Below are 20,288 nucleotides of genomic sequence, written 5' to 3' on the forward strand. Positions count from 1 at the left end.
TTAACTCTGGTTGATCTGCATTATAATCAGCAGCTGTTTTGTGTTTTCTTCAAACTCCTGTCATCAATCCCTGTTTACCGTAAAACTAGGTTAACCACAGGTTCAGTATCAAAGGCCAATTTCCTATTCCATTTAGGTATTTCTTTCTGAAAATTTGCATAGACGTTTGTATCTAATTTATTCATGTAACTGTCCAATTGTAGACATAAGACGATTTGTGGTATAGCTACACTGAAGCTGAATCTAAAACAAACAGGGTTTGGTGTCAGACACTCACTCTTCTCTGACCTCACTACTTTACAAAAGTGTCTGAGTGGAAGGAAAAAATGAGTTTAGAAGGCCAGAAAAATCAAGGAATTGAGATTTTTCCCTAAAGTCTGAACATGACCGAGAGCTCATTCTCACCCGCCGTGGTTCGTCAACAGGAATGCCTGCGAGGTGCTGAGAGCGTGGCCCCGACGACATCACATCAAACCGGTTCTGCTCTCTGATCTGTAGTAGGACAAGACACACAATGATGTCATCAGGAAGCACGGACAGTGACTCTAATGATTAAAACTATGGTAACAAAAAAATAAACTTTAAACTTTTAGATTCTCATCATTTTGATGATCAAGTCACTCACTATTTTACATGTTAGTCACTCTAACCAAAAGTGGCAACTAACTGCTGGAACTTTACGTGTAAAATGTCTTGCTGACCGAGGAGGGAGTTAGACTCACTTTGTTCCTCTTCTCCAGCACTTCACTGGGGTCTGTGTTCAGAGGGACAAACTGATTGGGGTCCTCGATCCGGATCGGGGTTCCTGTCTCCTCCGCCTTCATCCACTGTAAGAGGTGAAAACAGGTGAGATCAAAACTGTCTTCTGATATGAACACCAACCAAGCATTGAAAAAATAGGTAAAAACTCTATTGTAACTATTGCATGTAACCCCATTTATAAAGCACCTTTAAAAACAATATTGCAACCAGATCAAATGAGACTCAATTGTACTATCATTTCTTATAAAAAGGCTCTAGTTTCACTTTCTATATTCTGCTGGATATTATAGTAACATATGCAGTCTTTATTCTATCTAGTCCACATATGTTGGGTTGAAAACAAAGGAAAGATATAGCTGTTGAGTTGCATTGTGGGAGTTGTATGAGTCACCATTACAAGGAAGTTGGGATATTTGAGCGTCCGTTGCTTTGATTTTGATCATTATTTTTAAATGTGACTTCTGTGAGGCAGCAAACATTGTGGAAGCGTAACTCTAAATCACTATAGCACTCTTTTGAAGTTTGACTCATTGTCAATCCCCACGCTGACTACCTCAAAAGTAAATACCACCAATCAGTGGCACTGAATCAATGTAGTCCTCTGTTCAGCCAGTAGATGGCGATCTAGTCTCATGCTAAAACACTGGGAAACAACAAGTGTCAAAACTCAGCACCAGGCACAGACTGAACACGAACTGAATGATATTTTAGGCCTTGACGTACACTTGGTCACTTCATGTTTAGGTTCACTGTATTAATCCTTATTCACATGTAAACACACAAATACAAATACACATGCAACTTGTTAGAACCCTTGGAACAAGTGTTGTGTCCCCTTATATTTTCACAACGATATAAAGCTGAGCTTTATGTGTTTAGAGACGTGTAAAAACTGGAATATTTAAGACTCGAGTTTACCAAACACACACACAGCTCACCGTGGTTGTCCGGCTGTTGTAGCGCTCCTCTCCGCCCTCCACGCTGACCTTGGTGTAGCTGTTGGGCGAGTTGAGCCAGCGCGTCTTCTCTCTCTGCTGTCGCTGCTGCAAGAATTTGAAGGGCAGCCGCGTGGCAGCGCTGTCCCCGTCCTCCTCGAACATAAATGCCGTGACGGTGGCGGGGATCTCCACGTCGCTCTTGTGCCTCGGTTTCTCCCGGATGATGGGGTGCCTGTAGGCGTAACCTGTCCTGTAGCCCTGCAAGCAGGAAACGAGATCACTCCTACAGGTTGTTTTCTTTGATCTGAGATGATTCGGTCTGTTTAGGTTCACACTGAGCAATGACAAGGAAGAACAACCGCAGAAAGCTCTTTCGTTCATTTGTACAGGTTGTATGTTTATGTAGCCCCCTGTTCTATTCCAACTTCTGGATACTGCTGATGCATCCTGTTTACCCCATCAGGATCATTAAATGGGCCTAGATCAGAGCTCTTTATAGCTCACATGATTTTTAATCTTGTTTTTAACTTTTAAGCCGAGAGAGACTAAATTAAAATGCATAACAGAAATGAGCACTTATTCTGTGACTTTTCCTTCCTGTGATGCTGGTTGAGCTGCCAGTTTCTCAGTTGGTGAAATGGAAAAGAGAGACAGACACAATGCGCTGGCTGCAGGGTTTCTGGCAGCGCAGAGGAGAAGGTCAGAGAGTCATTTCCTGTTTGACCCTTTCTCTCTTGCCCTTCTCCCTCCATCCCCCTCTCCCCCCTTCCCCTCTCCTCTTTATCCTCATCTTTCCGTTTCTCTTCTCCCTCTCTCTGTCGCTTTCCGCTTACATGGTCTGACTCTTTTTCAGAAATTTTTCCACACTCGGCTGGACAGCAAAGTTCCCTTCTTTTCTGTTTTGTGCTTTTCCTTTTCATCTAGCTGCATGGTTGAAGTTGACCTTTCAACCTGAATTCATCACCCTCTTTTTATCTGGAAACAGTCAGCTGAGCTGGGCCTGTCTTTTTCTGCCAAATCCTGTTTTTTTTATTCAGCCATTTCTACACATACACACATGCTGTGTTTATGAGGCGTGAGAGAAGAGAGGGACGGTTGGGAGGGAGGGGGGACACAGAGATGAGCTGTTCAGAGTCTCCACAGGCTGAGAGGCAATGATTCATTGAGAGGGGAGAGAGCAGAGGAAGAGAGAAAGAAGAGTGGGAAACAGGGAGGAAGACAAAAAGTGTGGGGTGATAGAGGTGAGAAAGGGAATATAGGAATGCCTATAGACTGTGTCACTATTTGTTTTTATTATCAGTGACAAATAAAAGTCAAAGAGATATTCAGTTATGTGAAAATGATTTAAATGTCCTTTTAATCACTTAAAAGGACTTTTTTTTGTGCCAAGATTAAAGAAAGAATAAATACCCTTCTCTACATGTAATTTATCTGTACAAAGATAACACACAGAAGTGAAATGAAAAGTTAAAGTTAAGTGTTTATATAATGTCGAGTCCTTTAATGAGCCTCAGACATTATAACATACAGTATATGTGTTCTTTTCCTATCGGTGCATATGTGCCAAGTGTAGAAATCTTCTCACGTGGATGTGGGTGGACTCACCAGGTTGTCCAGCATCCTCATCAGAGACTCAAACTCCAGCTCCCCGACCTTCCACTTATACTGGCCACCCATGCTGACAGCAGCCGCTGTGGCGACGCCGTGCACTCGTGATTTGTACTTCTCCTGGTCCAGCACGATGAGGTTGTCCACGCCGCCAGCACATGAGATGGCATTCACCTAACCCCACAAAGAAAGGACAGTAGGACAAGCATGTGTGAGCCTCTACTGAAGACTGACGGCCCATGCAACACAAAATAGACGGAAAAGGCCTTTTTATCACCAAACATCTGTGGTATTAGATCATCCACCTAAAATGAGAGTGTGTAGGAATGAATCATTATCCACGCACAAGAAGCATGTCATTTTACAAAACCAAAATAAGATACCCCTCAATCTAGAGCTCCCACAGCACCAAGGAATTTAGTTTGCATGGCATACAACAAACATGGTTGGGGGATTTATTTATAGAAATTAAGCTGGGCTTTGCTGGATGGATTAATGTTTTCTTTTGCTTGACCGGGCAGAGTCAATCAGGAGATTTGGTATGCCTGTTACAGCAGGGGACATGACAACATCACTAAAATCCACCATATTGTGAACAAGTCAACACAAAGGCACAAAAGAATCCAACAGCAAAAACATCAGAGAAATCTCACACATAACACTAACTTTAATAAGAGTTTACACACCGTGACATCTGTCATAGCTCTGCTACTGTGCAACACAAGTAATTTCATGTACCAGGTTTAAAAGGCTGATAACTGTACCACTGTATCACATTTCATGCTGTTCCGGTGTAGCTGACTCAACATGGATATAATTCTTAATCAGGCTGTAATTTCTGTTTTCAAATTACGTGAGCAACTTCATCTTCCCACACCCCCCACACCCCAGGGAGGAGAGGTCCTCCCTGGGGTACAGATGACAGACTTCGTCGCTGTCTAATTGGCTAAGATTTTTCAGATACAATACAGGAAATATGAATGGGAAATATTAATATTAGCTAATAATGAATGCTGAGTAAATAACCAGTCTAATGCTCTCCATCCTGATCCAGACCCTCTGAAAACCCGTCTACCATCTTCCTTTTTAGCTTTCTTACTAACTCAGTAAAAAGGGAAGAACAACAGCTTTCGCGAAATGTGCTTTGGACCGGAGTCAACAACAACACATCGGCTTTTTATGCCCTTCATCAGCCTCCTAATTGCCTGGTTATAAGACTTTGTTTAGCCAAGATTTTCCACATGGCAAGATATTATGACTTACGGAGCACCGGTAAAAAAAATCAGAGTGGGGAAATTTGAAAGTGGCTGTGGAGAGATTAGATTGACAGGGCAAGCTGCCGCCCTGCTGGTGTAATTCATTTGCAAGGAAAACTGTGCTGGAATGTGGAGCGTGTGTTGGTTTGCGTGTACCTGGATTTCACAGGCATACTGGGCATTGTAGATGTAATGAAAGGCCTCTTCGATGGTCTCCCCAAGAGCAACCACGCCATGATTCCTCAGCACCAAAACCTGCAACACACACACACAGAAATAGTGATTATGCAGTCAGATCAAACAGAGTCATGAGAGGTCCATCTGTCTAACCTGAGCTTAATGTGAGTGTACGATTTTGAGACAAGCCTTTTGATTAAAAATTAATTCTGATTCCTTGTATCAACAAGGGCTGGGCCACTTGGTGACGACAGATGGACCTTGCAACAGACCGGCAGTGGAAATTCCCTTAAACTCCCTGAATTTTTGCCAATTTAAATTCTGTTCATCACTGATTATTGTAACAGAAGCCAAGTGCAAGAAACTCACATTGTGAAGCACATGTAGGGACAAAAATGAGAAGGTGAAGAAGGCAACCCAAACACAGCAGAGATTTCAAAAGGGTATACTGGGTTTGACTGTCTTGCTACTGTTTCCTATTTGAAATACACCACACCCTGATACTTGGATCATTTTTCTTTCTTGACTGCAAGGACAAGATATAAAAACAACCTTTCCTTGAATATTTTTAAAACTACTTCTACTACTAATATATTGAGTCCAGTGTTCTAAGTTTTCTGAAATGTTCGCTTCTTTTCATATGTTTGCCTGCTGTCACAGTGAATACAGAGTTTTGGATCAAAGAGTGTATTGTTAAAGCAGTAGTTCAATATTTTAGGCAACACTCACAATTAACAACCCATCAATGATTTAAACAAGATTCCAGGAAGTCACTGCACCCACCCGGGAAATAGTCCAGCACATAACTCCTTGTAAAACCACGCTGTGTTGTTTTTACTCTTTGGCTTGGAACGCAGATTTGGTTACCTTGAGGCAGAGCCAGGCTACTGTTTCCTCGTTTCCTGTCTTTATGCTAGGCTAAGCTAACCGGCTGCTGGCGTATTTATAAGTGTATTTCCCAAAATGCCGAACTGTTCATTTAAGAATGATAAGCAGGAAGACCTTGCTCAGTACTTGGCTTTCTTGGCTTTCCTACCTTCGCCGTAGGCCCCAGTGCCTTCTGCAGCTCCCGGCGCTCCTCTTGGTCATCCAGGCTGCCCTGGTAGTTGTAGTAGGCGATATCACCCAGGATTAATGCCTCCTGGGAAATGGGCAGGATGCCGCACTTCATAGATGACACCTAAAGCATCAGAAAGGTGAGAAGAAGGCAGTGGAGACATATGAGAGATAAGAAGCTGTTTCATTTATCTGAGTCTGTAGCTGACACTTCCCTTGGATGCTTCTGTGTAAAGAATACTTTGAAACTCTACTTCTCTGATGACAGCAGAAACAAGCCCCTTTGTTGTCATGAGAACTGTAATTTAATTCCTGCACTGTACAGCACACATCACAAACACCTCCCATTTACAGGTAATTATTCCCTTTCAATAGAGATGTCAAAGTCTACTTCAGTCATATAATTGCACCAATCAAAGTTCAACACCTCCCTGAAAGAACTTATCTCAAAATGCAATATCTGAACAAGGAAACTGCAATATCAGATTCCCTGTAAAAACAAGCTTCAGATTAACCATGGCTGGCATTTGCTTGCAGGGCAGGTCTGAAAGCTTTCTGGTGTAGGGTGATCTTACAGCAGCCGTGGCAGGAGTGTGCACATGTATGATGCAGCGTATGTCTGGACGCATGGAGTAGATGGCAGCGTGAGGGCTGAAACCCACAGGGTCGATCCTCAGGTTGGTGGAGCCCTGCTCGATCACATCCCCGATGATGTTGACCTTCACCTGGGGAAACAAGGAGAGGAGGCAAAGTCAGTGGATGCTTCAAGGATTTCTGATTTGGATCTGGAGCTGGTGGACGTAAAGCTCCAACTGTTTTTACCTAAGACCTTTTCCTTTTTCTAAAATGGTGCAAAGGCACTCGAACACAAGCTGTAAAACCCATCGAAGGCTTGAAAGCAGCATCATTCAGAGGGCTCTCCTGAGGGGGGAGGAGAAGGAATATAAAGAGGCTGGAAGAGCACACAGGGAGACATACTGTAAAACTAACCATGCCCGGATCGGTGTAATCAAATCTGCCCAGGCACTGAAGCACATCCAGAGACTGGCACATCACCAGATCCACCCCCCCCAAAACACAGAGCTGATAACCATCCAACATTAACTAAGTCAAAATCAATGCATGTGATGAGAGAAATCACATTATCAACAATTCCTCCTCTCTGCGTGCTCTTTTCCAGGAAATGAATTGGAGCATTACCAGTATAGTCACAGAGTGGACATGATGTCCTATGCTATGACAACTTCATTACCAGCCAGTTAGCAGTTATTAGATTACATGACAGCAGAGAAGAACAGCAGAGGGAAAGATCGAGGTACAGACCTGGAGGGAAGAGCGCTGGATAACCAGAGAAAAGGAGAGAATAAAGACAGATAACTGGACAGAGAGGCTGAGGCATAAAACCTGATGTAACAGCTACAACCAAACCGAGTGCAGATGTCAGTCCTTGCAGTAAAACCTAATAACAAACAGAAAACCTGGCTTTGCCTGCAGACCTTGTACAAAATTACCATCACTGTAACCACATGTTGCTCTGTGATACAAACCAGAACCCACAAGCTCACATTTCTCTTTCACAAAACAAAGTCGAAGTGTGCGCTATCACAACAGGAAAAGGGCATCCATCATGTAGTCTGAGGCTAACGAAACACACCCAGTTCAGCTGGAGCCTGAAAAAGTACGTACTGAGCCCCTTGAATGTAACATGCGTGTGCAACCCAACCCCCTCACCAGCCTCCTTCCCACAAAGCTAGTGCAGCGGGGAACCTTAAACCTGAATTAGAAAATAACTGGCGTATCAAAAGTTCAACTCTGGTAAAAGGTATTTTAAGAGAAGCCATTTCTGACAAGATCTTAACATAAGCAGTGTCCTCCTCGGAATAATGAATTTCTTTGAATCTTATCACTGACTGTAAAAAAAACAAACATCCTTTTCTAGGGAGCATCTTAATACCTGGAAACATCACAAGGCTAAGTATTATGTTTTAACTTGTTGGGTTTGGTTTACTGTTTTACTGTTTTTGTTACTGTCATTTTTATACAGAATTATTCGCATATACACTAAAAACTTGATTTAAATTCCAGAATAATAATTAACACAATTAAAATCACGTTTACTTGCTCTAATCCCCAGTTTTCGTAATTGTTTTCCATCAGATTTTTAGCCTTGTAATTAATTAATGTTCAAAACAACAGTTTCCTTCTCCTAAAACACCACAAAAGTCCATCATTTTTGACACCCAAGAACTACTGCTGAGTGATGAACCACTTTAGTGTACCAGCAAAATTGTTTCCATAGAGTATTGAAAACGTTCAAGAAACAAAAGTCAGCACAAAATGCTTCAGATTCTTATTAAAGTATTAAAAACATGGCATTTTATTGGGATTTTTTTGTATTCTTGTAGCTTTACATACAAAAAGTGTGGAAAATAACATATATTTCGGCACCAGGTAGAACAAAAACTCGGCATTGTATTGGCACTCATAAAGAAAAATATTGATTCATTTAAAAACCAGGGTGGAGCTTACAGCTTGCTGCTGATCTCTGGGTCAACTCAGGCTGAAAATCCTGAGACATGTCCTGAGTGGTGCTCTGCCTTTTAACAGCCATATGGATGTTTGGATGAATGACTGTCTATTGATCTTTCACCCAGCAGAGGAAAAGTGAATGGAACCAGCCGAGCATAAATAAATACTGCCATCTTTGACACAGCCGGCGGTCAGACGATCGAACATCGACTGGGTTATATCACGTCAAGTACAATATCAGTTCACCCTGTCACGTCCTTCAAAATGCTGCTCCCTCCCTCTGCAGGACCCTGTCAGTCAAACAGCCCCACAGCTGTGAGGCCCTTCTGATGAACACTGAACTTCTAATTATTAAAAGATGCCAAAGGATGAGTCAGAAAGAATCTGAAATGTGGCTCGGTTGGATGTTGAGCAGGTGATAAAAATTTTCCGAAAAGTCCTCCTGCAGTTTGTGGAGGAGAGTGGGGCCTGAAGAGGGCGCGTGGGCAGCTGAAACTTGGAGCATGAAATCCCTGAATTCCTTCAAGGATTATTCAAATTGAACAGCTTGACTTCTGAAATTCTGACGCAAAGTCGCTCTCTATAATTGCTCCATGAAAATCCATGAAAGTCTGCAGTGACATAAAACTAAACTAAAACAAAACTATTGTAAAAGTACCGAAAGCACAGAGATGGACCAAACTGTGAATATCTCTGTGAACTCAGACGACCCCCACCGTCACCTCAGCGCTCAAACAGAGACGGCGGGAGGGAGAGGCAGATGGAAACTGACCACAGCCAACTGCACTCCAGCCTTTCTCTGACGCTCCAGCCTCCACCCAGCTGACCTCAACCCAACCTGGTACACTCTTTGTTCTGGAAGACTTCCTCTCAATCAATCTGATCGCTTCTCTGACCACCTTGAACTCTGCCACGTAACTATAGAGATCGCTGGATCAAAACAGGCTGAGCGAGAGGACCAAGAGGAGGAGATTAGAGAGAAAAAGGGGAAACACAGTAGCGACGGACTGGCATCAAAAAACACAAACAGAGTCAGGGAAGATCTCCACAGACTACATAATTTAGTTCTGTCTCCCGACAGTTGCAGTGTTGTTCTCATACAGACAACCGCAGCTAAGAGGGATGTGGTTCAGACGCACAAATATTCACTCTTAAATAATGTTGCCTTATATTTCTAAACCTGAAACTACATCTTGCTATCTTCTCTGTATAATTTGTACTTTAAGTGGCTGTTAGCGAAAACTTTCATTTCAGGCTATTAAACTTGGACTATGTTTGACTATGTTTTATACTAGCTTAACAGTACTGGTTAACACAGCTGAGCAGGGTTTTTGGTAGTTGGACTTTTCCCAGTCACACAAGGTGAGTAATTCTTTCTGTCACTTAGACACTTAAAAGATTTCCCAGAGTTTAGTGGAAACTGCATTTTCATGCTGGCCATTTTATGCTACACTTGCAATAAGTTTTCGTAGGAAACAAAGCAACACTAGCTCTGGACTGGTAAAATCTTTTTGTTACACAATCATAATTTGGTCAGTTATGTAACATAAATGCTAATGTTAAGCTGACCAGTGAACCAATATCCCAAAACACTGCTGCAGTCTTTTAACTCCTAAAACAAAACTTTGCTCCCTTGTAGAGTACTATCACTTAGTAGCCTTGACATTTTTTCACAGCTGTGAAGCATGACAACTTCAACTATTTACCGTTATTCATCTAAGAGCATTTTAGTCTCTGCAAGAATAACCTAAATATCAGTAGGGTGATACCGTGGTGAAATGATTTAGCTTTAGTTTTAGCTAACTGTCTTTTACTGTCTTTGGCTAGCTAAAGACAGCCTAAGCTGAGAAATGGAGTGGCCAGGGGAAACTCTGCTTCAGTCTTTTAACTCTACTTCTGTTGTAACATATGAATAAAGCTATATTTACGATGATAATAGCCTGTAAAAGATCTGACTGTAAGGGTAGCTTTGATAAATGACTTAGCGCTTAGCAGAAACCAAAACCAATCAGGATTGCTAATAAGGTATAGCAAGAGAAAATGTAATTATATTTTATTTTATAGTATATTTTTTTATATTAACAGGATACAGAAGAGAAGAAAGAATTTGAGTATAATAAGGTTTGCTTATTTCATTGCAAGACTTTGCTATCAGGCACCTGCAGAAAGCAGCTGAACTTCAGCTGAGTTTCATGTGATATCTCTGCCTGCCAACAACTCCAGCTGGTCAAACAGCGAAGTCTGCCTGTCAGCAGTATGGCTACTACATCCACTGTCAAATCACACCTGCAGCAACGTTACACAGGTGAGTGTGTGTGTTTGTGTGTGTGTGTGTGTGTGTGCACAGGTGTTGAAGATATAGTAGGGTAGAAGTAGAACAAAGCAAACATAACAGAAATGGGAAAAACACCATAGATATGATTACAGTGAGATGTGACTTTTATGTAAACTTCTGTAATGTCACAAAGCATAAAAGCTGAATTATGTGGGAGTTATGTGACTTAGTTTGGTAGATGAAAATAGAAATGCTTCTTAAATATCAAATAAACCACATCCATGAGAAACACAAAGAACTTTCAAAGAATTATTTACTAAAGGGCAATATATATATATATATATATATATATTTTTTTTTTGTTGTCATTTCATGTTTTCCATATTCCTGATTATATGGATTATACCAAAGTCAATATACATGCCTATATGCTAAAGCACACAAACATGACTGAGGCATTAAATAAGGAAACAACAGAGTTATGGAAACCGCTGGATGTGGTTGACAAATGTAGTATTTTTCAGGATAATATTAATGTTAAAGCACATTTTGTTCTGCACTGTGCAACCATTCCATACCATACCAACCATACCATTTTTTAATTCAGGTTATTCAGTATGTCTACAAAACTACTTGCGGCATAAATTCATTTTATTTTGCACCACAAATCAGGGTGTTAATATTTGTTTATAACACTCAGGACACATATTTAATTTTTTGTCGTTTCTGCTTTTTGAGCTTGGTAAGCAGAAATACAAACTTCTATGGAAACAAGAGAGAGGAAGTAGAGAGAGAGAGCAAGAGAAAGAGGAAAACAGAAAAACAGATGGAAATAGAAACAGAATAATAGGGAACTAAAATGTAAGGCGGGAGGAAACGGAGATGATGCCAACAGAGTTTTACACACATTACTGCATATCTGTTGTCACGGCATGCCCAGCGCTGTGGCAACATGTGCACCCTTTAACCAAAACTAGAGAGACAAATAGCCTCAACTCACAATATTTGCTGACTTGTTACAGGAAAGCAGCAGGCAGAGAGAAGATACGCTCTGGTCAGACTAATGTCAATATGAGAAGAAACAGTGACACTGAACAACAAGCACATGTACGGGGGCGGGGGGTGGGGGTGGATGGATGGATGGACGTTGTCTTTTGTGCCTATGAAAGACCACAACACTGAAATGTGGTTTATCTACCCTTTATACAATTCAAGGAAGTAAATTGAAGGAAGCAAATGGCTGATTAAGCAAAGGGAAAAAGCATTAGCCGTGTCCACTGAAGGCCAAAACCCTAATACACTGAGTGCTGTTGGCAAACATACACAGACAAGGACATTGACGCAGACAGACATTTACAACCTATTTTATTTGTTTCAGTCTAACCAAGCAATCACTTAAGTTGAAGTTAAACTTTAAAATCCATTTTTCTAAACGGTCTTTGTGCTGTGGATATCTTACTTCTTTGTGTTTCAATTCTGAAGCTACACTAACATTTAAATAAAATAACAATGTCAGTCTTATTTTCCTTAGAACAAGAAAATCGTCCCCCAACACGGAATCTTTCACTTGTTACAATCTAACTTAGACCACCTTGAAGTGAAATTATTATATTTTTTTACCCAGTTAAGGGAAATTACTTCACTTTTATTACCTCTTCCAAGGAGGTTATGTGATCACCTGTGTCAATTTGTTTGTTGGTTGGTTTGTTTGTTGGTTTATTTGTAAGGGGGATTACGCAAAAACAACAGAACCAATTTGCACCAAACTTGAAGTCTAGGTGTATGTTGTTTGACATTGGCCTTGACGGAGGTCTGCGCTCTACTGAGCGCATTTTGTAGTTCGCAAAGGTTTTTGGTTTTACTGTCTGAATAAAATTAAATTTTTTAAGGCTGAGTACAGAACTAAATATAAATGTTGGTAATGGTCCACAGCTGCTCATTTTTCTTACCAGGTTTGATGCAGATGCCTCAGCGAATGACAGTCCTCTGGGGATGATAAGGATGTGGTCTTGCTCTTTACTTACTCGGCCCTTAGAAATAAAAATGTCATATCACTTTTATTGTTATGGAATTAAACAAATTCAAGGATAATTGCAACCAACCTTAGTCAGCATCGACTGTTTTTGAAGAATCTGAATTTCAACAATATCTTCTCTAAAAACTGATCCAACCCTTTCTACTTATAACATTGAACATATATTGACACTATTTTGGTCAAAAAATAAAGTGGGCAATGGGTCAAAAATCAATCAGCATATATCTCTTCTTATTGTTTTCATTGTATTGTAACTCCTCCTCTAATCCAGTGCGGTTCTTCCTATGGTGACTTACTGTGATGTAAGAGTTGGCGAAGTGTGCCCAGCTGAACAGGTCCACCAGTCTGTAGAGGCTGGCCAGTTTACAGCGCGTCAGCTTTTCGCCTTTCACCATCGTGGTGGATTCCACTCCGTACATGTCGTTGATGGGAGTGACCATCCCCAGACCTGAAAAAAAAAAAAATTAAATACATAAGGAGTAGAGTTAAAAATGAGAAACAAAAGCTAATAATACACAAAAAAGAAAACGTTTGCAGAGAATTTTCTAACTGGGTGGTATTAAAACAATATTATCTCCTTTGTATCTAAGTTCACAACAACAAATTCAGTTCAATTGTGTGTTAGTTGACATGGTGTCGACACTTTTATAGTTGCATCTTACATTTTCCAATAGTAAAGTTACACAGGGTGCAGGGATAGCAGCGGTGACTGCCACACATGACCGCTGTCGAACATCTGGATTCTTATTTAATGATGTACTTTATCTGAAACATCTGGCTCCATATCATACAGGTTACGAGTTTGCATATGGAGATATTCTAAATAACACTCCATCCTTTGAAATTTGTTTACTGCCACATCTCCTTACACTTACTAACGATGGAAGGGGGGGGGGTATAGAAGAGCTGAATTGAACTACTATACTGACTTTGACATGTAATTCAGCATTACTTGTGCATTCCAGCGCTCTGATTGGAAGCAGACTTCACATATGGACTCCTAAGGGGAACTCACAAAGGATCAAAACCTAGAGAAAAAATGCACAGCTCTTCCGGAGTCTGGGGTTGGGTCGTCTTAGGGTATTTATGCCCTTAAGTGCACAAAGCTCATGTTTGCGTATAGACTTTCTGTCTTTAAATGCCAATGCTGAGTTTCTGTTTTTCAGTGCACTCCAAAGTGGTTGCACCCTAGGCAAGGGTGGCATGTACCGCTTAATCTTAGTTTGTGTGTACTCACTGAGGGGGGAGGTGTTGAAACCAGCCACAGAGCTGGCCATGAAGAAGTCAGCGATCTGTCTGAGGGCAAGCAGGCCGGTGGGGTTGTTCCCCTTCCGCTGCTGCTCCTGGATCAGACTCTCCAACTCCTCCTTGAAGGCCTGGGAGAAAGGGAAGAGAGAAAGAGTTGAGACAGAGAAAACAACGTGATACTGAGACGATACAAGGTGTCAGAAACTAGAAATATAACCCTTGGCTTTCCCTAAATGAAGGTGGGTAATTTTTTCAACATAGAAAACACTAATTTGATTAATATTTATTTTATGATTTTTAAAGCATGTTCTTAAGCCTGAAAATGAAAAATATCATGTAACCAATATCTGTGTGCTATACATGAAAATAAAGCCTTCGAGAACTTTACTTTGGGTTACTAGATAGGATGCTTCGATCAGACACTGTACTGCTAAAACAGTGAAAAAAAAATATTTAACTTTAAAGATGGAGCTTCAAGTAGATCAATTTTCCTGAACTGTAGTCAAATTTTTTTTTTTTAAATGACTGGGAGAGATGATGGTGAGACCTATAAGAGTAAGGCGGCAGAGAGCAGGGGATTAGTGGTGACAGAGAGATGACAGAGTAAAAAGATGTGGGAACATTTAGAGAGACAGGAGGAACGGGAATAAGGATAGGAAGAACGAGGGAGACGTGTTAATCACAGATTAGACACGCTACTCGGGCTTCAATCTGAATCTTTCTAAAAGCGCCCTATGAGGCTGGATCACGATAGGCTAGCTGCACAAGATGCTGAGTCAGGACTGGCTGTGACTGCTTCGCAGGCTGCATTATCATTGGCTACTTGAAGAGACTGGGAGAGAGTGTGTGTGGCTAATCCTCATGTCCAGATTATGGTCATCAACTGAATCCACACACTCAGTACAGTATATGCTAACCTGCTCTTATGCAAGACCTGATACACGACCTGATACACACAGCTGGGTGCATTACATCATATCAAGTTCTGTATAACGTAATGCCTTCACTTTCCCTCAGAGCAAATGTTCCTCATCATGCAACAGCTCATAAATCCAATATTAATACAGCAATCACAAAATACATAAAGTATCAAGGGCCGTCATCACAGAAATGCGATGATACTGAATACTGTGTTACTACGACGTCGATGTTAAATTTACACAGCTCCCGTCAAACCCAGGCCACAGCAGGTAACAGCAGAAGAGGTAATACTGTATGTATAGCTCCCGATAATCTTAATAAGGTTGTGGTGCGCACTCCCCTTTTTTTACCGGCTAAAGCTGTGACTGCCACAGTGGATTTTCGAGAAGTAGACCCAAACAGACAAAAGTATTGTATGTACAGTGCAAGTATGCACCGAAGCTATGGTCCAACCTTTTGAAAGTGTGAGATGATCTCATTTCAGCAGTCATGGCAAAATCAGCACAGTGTGAGAGTGAAAATAGGCCAGCACTGCTTCAATGTAATGACTCCTCCAACACTGAATATTCATTCCTTTACTTAATCGTCAGTCGTTATGCAAGAGTTAACACATTCCCAATAGAGACAGAGTGTCTGTGCGCAAAAACATCTCTGACGCTTAACTTCCCCTTGTCTCTGCCCTCCACGTCCCCTCAAGCCGCACCAGGGGACAATCCATTAGGATTACGCGGATGGAGTTGGGGCCTTTGGTTTTATACCCATGTGGGGGTGCTTTGTTAAAAGTGGAGCAACCCCAACCACCAACCCACCACCTACCGTCCACATCGGGACACATACAGTCCTGGAGCACTGCTAGTTCCGAGCCCCGGCCAGACATTCCCTTGTCCCCAATGGCGAGGTCGCTCTGGCAACTGGCCTGCTGCGGGTGTCTGACAGTGGTGGGTCAGGGTTCTTTTGTTTTTCAGCTGTTGTTGTTGTTGTTCTGGATATTTGTGCTTCAGAGACTGTTGTGCCATTACAGTGACATTGGACGCACAGTGCTAAGGACACAGTTAAATGGAGCCAGTGCGCAGGCACTTGACGCTCAGACAGACTGTCTGACTCTACTAGAAAGGACTTTGTTTTGGGTCTGTGCTGGAGGATTCTTGCTAGCTTGACACTGGCTGCTCTGACAGAATGATAACTTACATGAACAAAAAAATCATTATTATTAAACCTTCATTAATTAATTTTTTGGCCACTTGGGGTAAGCGGTACATGCTGACATACAACGCTGACATACAGTATTATAACCTTTTAAGTAAATACAGAAAACTTGTTAGCTAATAGTTGCCTATTTGCAAATCCAGCAGACACAACGCAACATTAGCATTCATTTGGAGTCACGTTTCTAGCCCCTTGTTGAATGTAAGTCCAATATTCACTATGTTTTAGCTCTGTTTTTTGGTCGTCACTAACTACTACACACACACACACACACACACACACACACACACACACACACACACACACACACACACACACACACACGTGTGCGTTCCCAAGAAGATTATGACAGCAGGGATTTGATTCCCATCATCTAAACATATTAATCCTGGGGCCTAAAGTGGATCGTATCATTTATATTTAGGCAAAACCCCCACATCTGCAGCATAAAAATAACATCACAAGTCAATTGTGTTTTTTAGCTGCTGTGGCGTGCCTACATGTCTTTCTTTTTTTTTTTTTTTAAATCATGCTCACACTTCATCCCAAAGACAAGAAGTCAGGTTAAACTACAAAAAAATACATTACAGTTACAGCACATTCACCTCTGGAGTGAAAAATAACAGAAATGTCCATCTTCTACCCTGCCAGATTAAAATTACTGACAACCAGGCTAAGCAGTTCTCTCTACTTACTAGAGATAAAAATGTGATCCAATCAGATAGATGAGGAAGTGTTTCCGTGACTGCTCTAAAATGCCAAAAGCTAATCTGTCAAAATGGAACTGCAGCTTCTTGAGAGTATTAAGTTGACATGTAGAGTGGAGCTTGTCCAGTTCCTCAGTGGAAGAGTAAAAGCCTGAGAGTGGAGAGAGTAATAACACATGACCACTTAAACAAAGTAACAAAAAGTTGTCTTGAGAAATTAAACATGGGTCCATTTGAGGAACAACATTGAAATGGTTTCAGACATTCTATATCTTAAGTCAAGTCTTAAGTTGTAAGTCTTTACTGCATTAATATATTGGTTCTTGCAGGGCATATTGCATTATGGTTGCTTCCACTGGGCAGTCGAGGTGATCTGCAGACAAGCTCCAATATCTGGATTCATGTCTAACTCAACATCACTCACATCAGGGCAGGTGTGTCCTGATAAGAGTACTTCAGCACTACTTCACTGTTTGATGGATGGTCAACAATTATACTTTTACACATGCATATGTTCGGTCATCTGATTCACATTCTCTGAGGGAGAGTAGAAATTTTTTGCTTTCTGTTCTTTTTTCTTTTTCTTTTCTTACTATGAAAGGAAGTTTCTAGGCTTCATAGAGCGTGTCGTCAGACTTCCAGAGAGGTTTCCTTTTGTTGTGATTCCCTTGTTTCTGCTACAATTATTGTTGCTGTTTCAAGTGACACTTAATCTGTTGTACATCATCCTGTGGGAAAGAAAGATAGGACTTATTTATGGCTTTGTTGGAGTAAGGCCGATCCTACACGTCTGTTCTTTTGGCCTGATCAAAGAAATGTGTGTCACTCCGGGTGGTTTTGGCACAAACACAAACACAAACACAACTGTGTCTCTTCATGTGAAACTACACTACTATGGCTTCATCTGAGTCACTACAGCAGAGATTAATTAAGAACATTTTACAAATGCGGCTTTTGTTTTGGCTCACACAGCAGAGCGAGGCTGGAAAACAACAGTCACATATCGTTAAGTTGCTTGTTTAAACTTGGCTTTAGCTTTGAAATATCAAATGTCAAACTCTGTTTTCTTATACCCATGAACACTGTGTTTTGGGGTCATTTCCAGCATCAGGTTAGGATTATGTTCTCAGTCCTACAAAATCTTATCACAGTTCACCTGGAAGAACATAGTGACCTGCATTTTTAGGCGTCCAGTTGTGATGAATGTCCTTCATCACAACTGGACAAATAGATGAAAAAAAGTGTAACTAGACTGAACTCTGCATAAACCCTCTTCAAACCTATTTAGCATGAAAAGACTCTTTCAAACATACACAAAAAGAAAGATAAAAGATAAACGGTAAACATAGACTCGCATATTATCCTAAAAGACAAACATGCACACAAGCCAGGTGAGGCCTGTAATTTCGGCCACAACCTACCCAGTTATGTCAGCACAATGCGGTTCTTTCAAGCCACACATGTGACAGTGTTACAAAAGCAGGAGAGTGCCTGCCTGCAAGCTTGCCAATGTTATTGATTCCTTCCGTCTAACCTGAGAGTGTGCGTCAGTAAAACTGGTCCCCGACCCACGTCTCCCTCTGCATAAACTCTTTGCCCTTTTTCTTGAGGGATGTACCTGTTCACCCCGACAGAAAGTGCAGGAAAAGCTGCAAACTTGAGATCATTTACAGTGATTGCATGCTTTAAAACTGATAGGAAGGTATATGAAGATGATTCTGTATTGTGTGTGTCGATACATATATACTGTGTCGATACAAGAGTCGCTATTTGAGTTGGTATTATTGCTACAGAGAGCTGATAATACCAATACCAGTGCTGTATTTTCCCCACATTTAACCTCATGTGTAAAGTTACCACACAGTGTGGAACTAATTGGGATCATTTTTATTTAAAGCAACATAAGCGCCAGGGATTGCTGTGGCACTAAAAACTTAGTGGCCATGACTGAATTAATGTAACTGATAGCTGAAACAGAGAATTTTATAATGCAATGAAACTGTATTTGATGTGGACTGGTCACATCGTGGTCGATACCCGATCCGCTTAATAAGGTCAGTATCGGCACTGACACTGATCTGGCATGTTGGATTGGCACATCCCCAGTTGTATATATGTTAATGAACCAGTTTCAACAAGAAATGTGTCTATACATTTATTTTTCTTAGTGACTAAACCATTTCTGTCTCTGGTTTTGAATAAAAAGTCTTGAATTCATTCGGCAGATGGCGAAACTAGTTTAAAGCTTATATCCTAAGCACCAAGGGGATTCATTTGATTTTTGGCCTATCCTTTTGAAGTTGCACATGAGCTAAAGTGGACTTAATTTTGAGGGTGCTGCTTCACTGCTGGACGAGTTGCTAAGCACACACGAGATGAAATGCCAAAGTTAAACAAGGCCGCAGACACATGGCTCTTACAGGAAAGACAGTGGTATTAAAAAGAGTGTCTAGAGATCAACCACAAATGTTCTATCAAATGAGCCCTTAGGACTTCAAAAAACAAAAAGGGAAAACATAATAGAGAGCAGCCGTGACATTAGCCTCACACGAGCGGGTTCTCAACAGAACCCGCCAAAGCACCATAAATGATCCGCTTGTGTGCGTCTGGCAAGTGGGGGGGGGCGCACTTCCTCTGAAAACCACAAGTCTGGTGCAAATGAGGCTGAGTAAATTTACCACTTAGCATCAGTGAATCATTTCTATGGATGATGTACAAACTGTGCCACATGCTGAAGCAGGAGAGGAGAGGAAAACTTAATAGCAGGGAGGAGACCAAGATGAGCGGATACGCAGAAAATAGAAGCAGCGTGTGGAAGTACAACTCAAATTCAATTTCATCTGATTTAATCTCAAGCTTCTGAGGGCTTTTGACCTTTTGACTTTCTGAGCAAATAGAGACACGACAAACCAGCTCCCAACAGCTATAGAGAAATACAGAGAAAGAGAGGCTTGATAGCCATAATCACCAAAAGCCTTCTAAAAAAAAGCCTTCTCTTGTCTTCTTCCTCTTTCTTCCCTCTTTGTGATGATTTAGATAATGCAAAAAAAAAAAAAAAAAAATCATCTTATATTAAAGCTAAAGCAGGTTGACACACGCATTAACCAGAAGTTGAGTGAGGGAAAAAAATATGCTCTCCCGTTTATTTTAAGGGAACCATAAATTATATTTCTTTTAACAAAAATGACAATTTTCCTCTGAAAGTGTTTTAAATGTCATTAACTGAATCCAAAATCTTGAGGATTTTTTTTGTTCTAATTGATATAAAAGAGATGAAAACACTGCTTTCAGGTAGAAAAATGTGATCAATATTTATGCCCCTGATGCATTACTCCCATGAATGCATCAAGGGACTGTGCATATTGTATACCGTATTTTTTACATGTTTTATGTGACCTGAGAATCCTTTTCCTCTACCTTTATTGTTTTCCCATTTGTTGTCTTTGCCTCTGAGCATATTGTTGTTGTGTACAGGCACTGTAAGCGTCAATGCAGCCTGGCGGGACTGCATGACAAAAAAAGGACACTGAAAGGGTCCAAGGCTCAGATGTAGCCTTGGACTTCTGAAGG

At 41.1% G+C, this 20,288-nt stretch overlaps 1 protein-coding gene across 6 annotated transcripts in view; it reads right to left on the reverse strand.

Annotated features, from left to right (window-relative positions):
- The window catches only part of add3a (adducin 3 (gamma) a), a 107,571-nt gene that overhangs the window by 10,977 nt on the left and 76,306 nt on the right, over positions 1 to 20,288 (reverse strand). For all 6 annotated transcript variants that reach the window (XM_040145569.1, XM_040145572.1, XM_040145574.1 and 3 more), the window contains 10 exons: positions 13,874 to 14,012; positions 12,933 to 13,084; positions 12,551 to 12,631; positions 6,373 to 6,522; positions 5,778 to 5,921; positions 4,721 to 4,819; positions 3,306 to 3,482; positions 1,701 to 1,958; positions 723 to 827; positions 406 to 492 (listed from right to left, as the gene is read on the reverse strand). In XM_040145569.1, coding sequence (XP_040001503.1) covers positions 406 to 492; positions 723 to 827; positions 1,701 to 1,958; positions 3,306 to 3,482; positions 4,721 to 4,819; positions 5,778 to 5,921; positions 6,373 to 6,522; positions 12,551 to 12,631; positions 12,933 to 13,084; positions 13,874 to 14,012 — 1,392 coding nt within the window. The remainder of the gene's footprint in view (positions 1 to 405; positions 493 to 722; positions 828 to 1,700; positions 1,959 to 3,305; positions 3,483 to 4,720; positions 4,820 to 5,777; positions 5,922 to 6,372; positions 6,523 to 12,550; positions 12,632 to 12,932; positions 13,085 to 13,873; positions 14,013 to 20,288) is intronic.

This window comes from Xiphias gladius, chromosome 15 (assembly GCF_016859285.1).
Source record: "Xiphias gladius isolate SHS-SW01 ecotype Sanya breed wild chromosome 15, ASM1685928v1, whole genome shotgun sequence".
NCBI lineage: Eukaryota > Metazoa > Chordata > Actinopteri > Istiophoriformes > Xiphiidae > Xiphias > Xiphias gladius.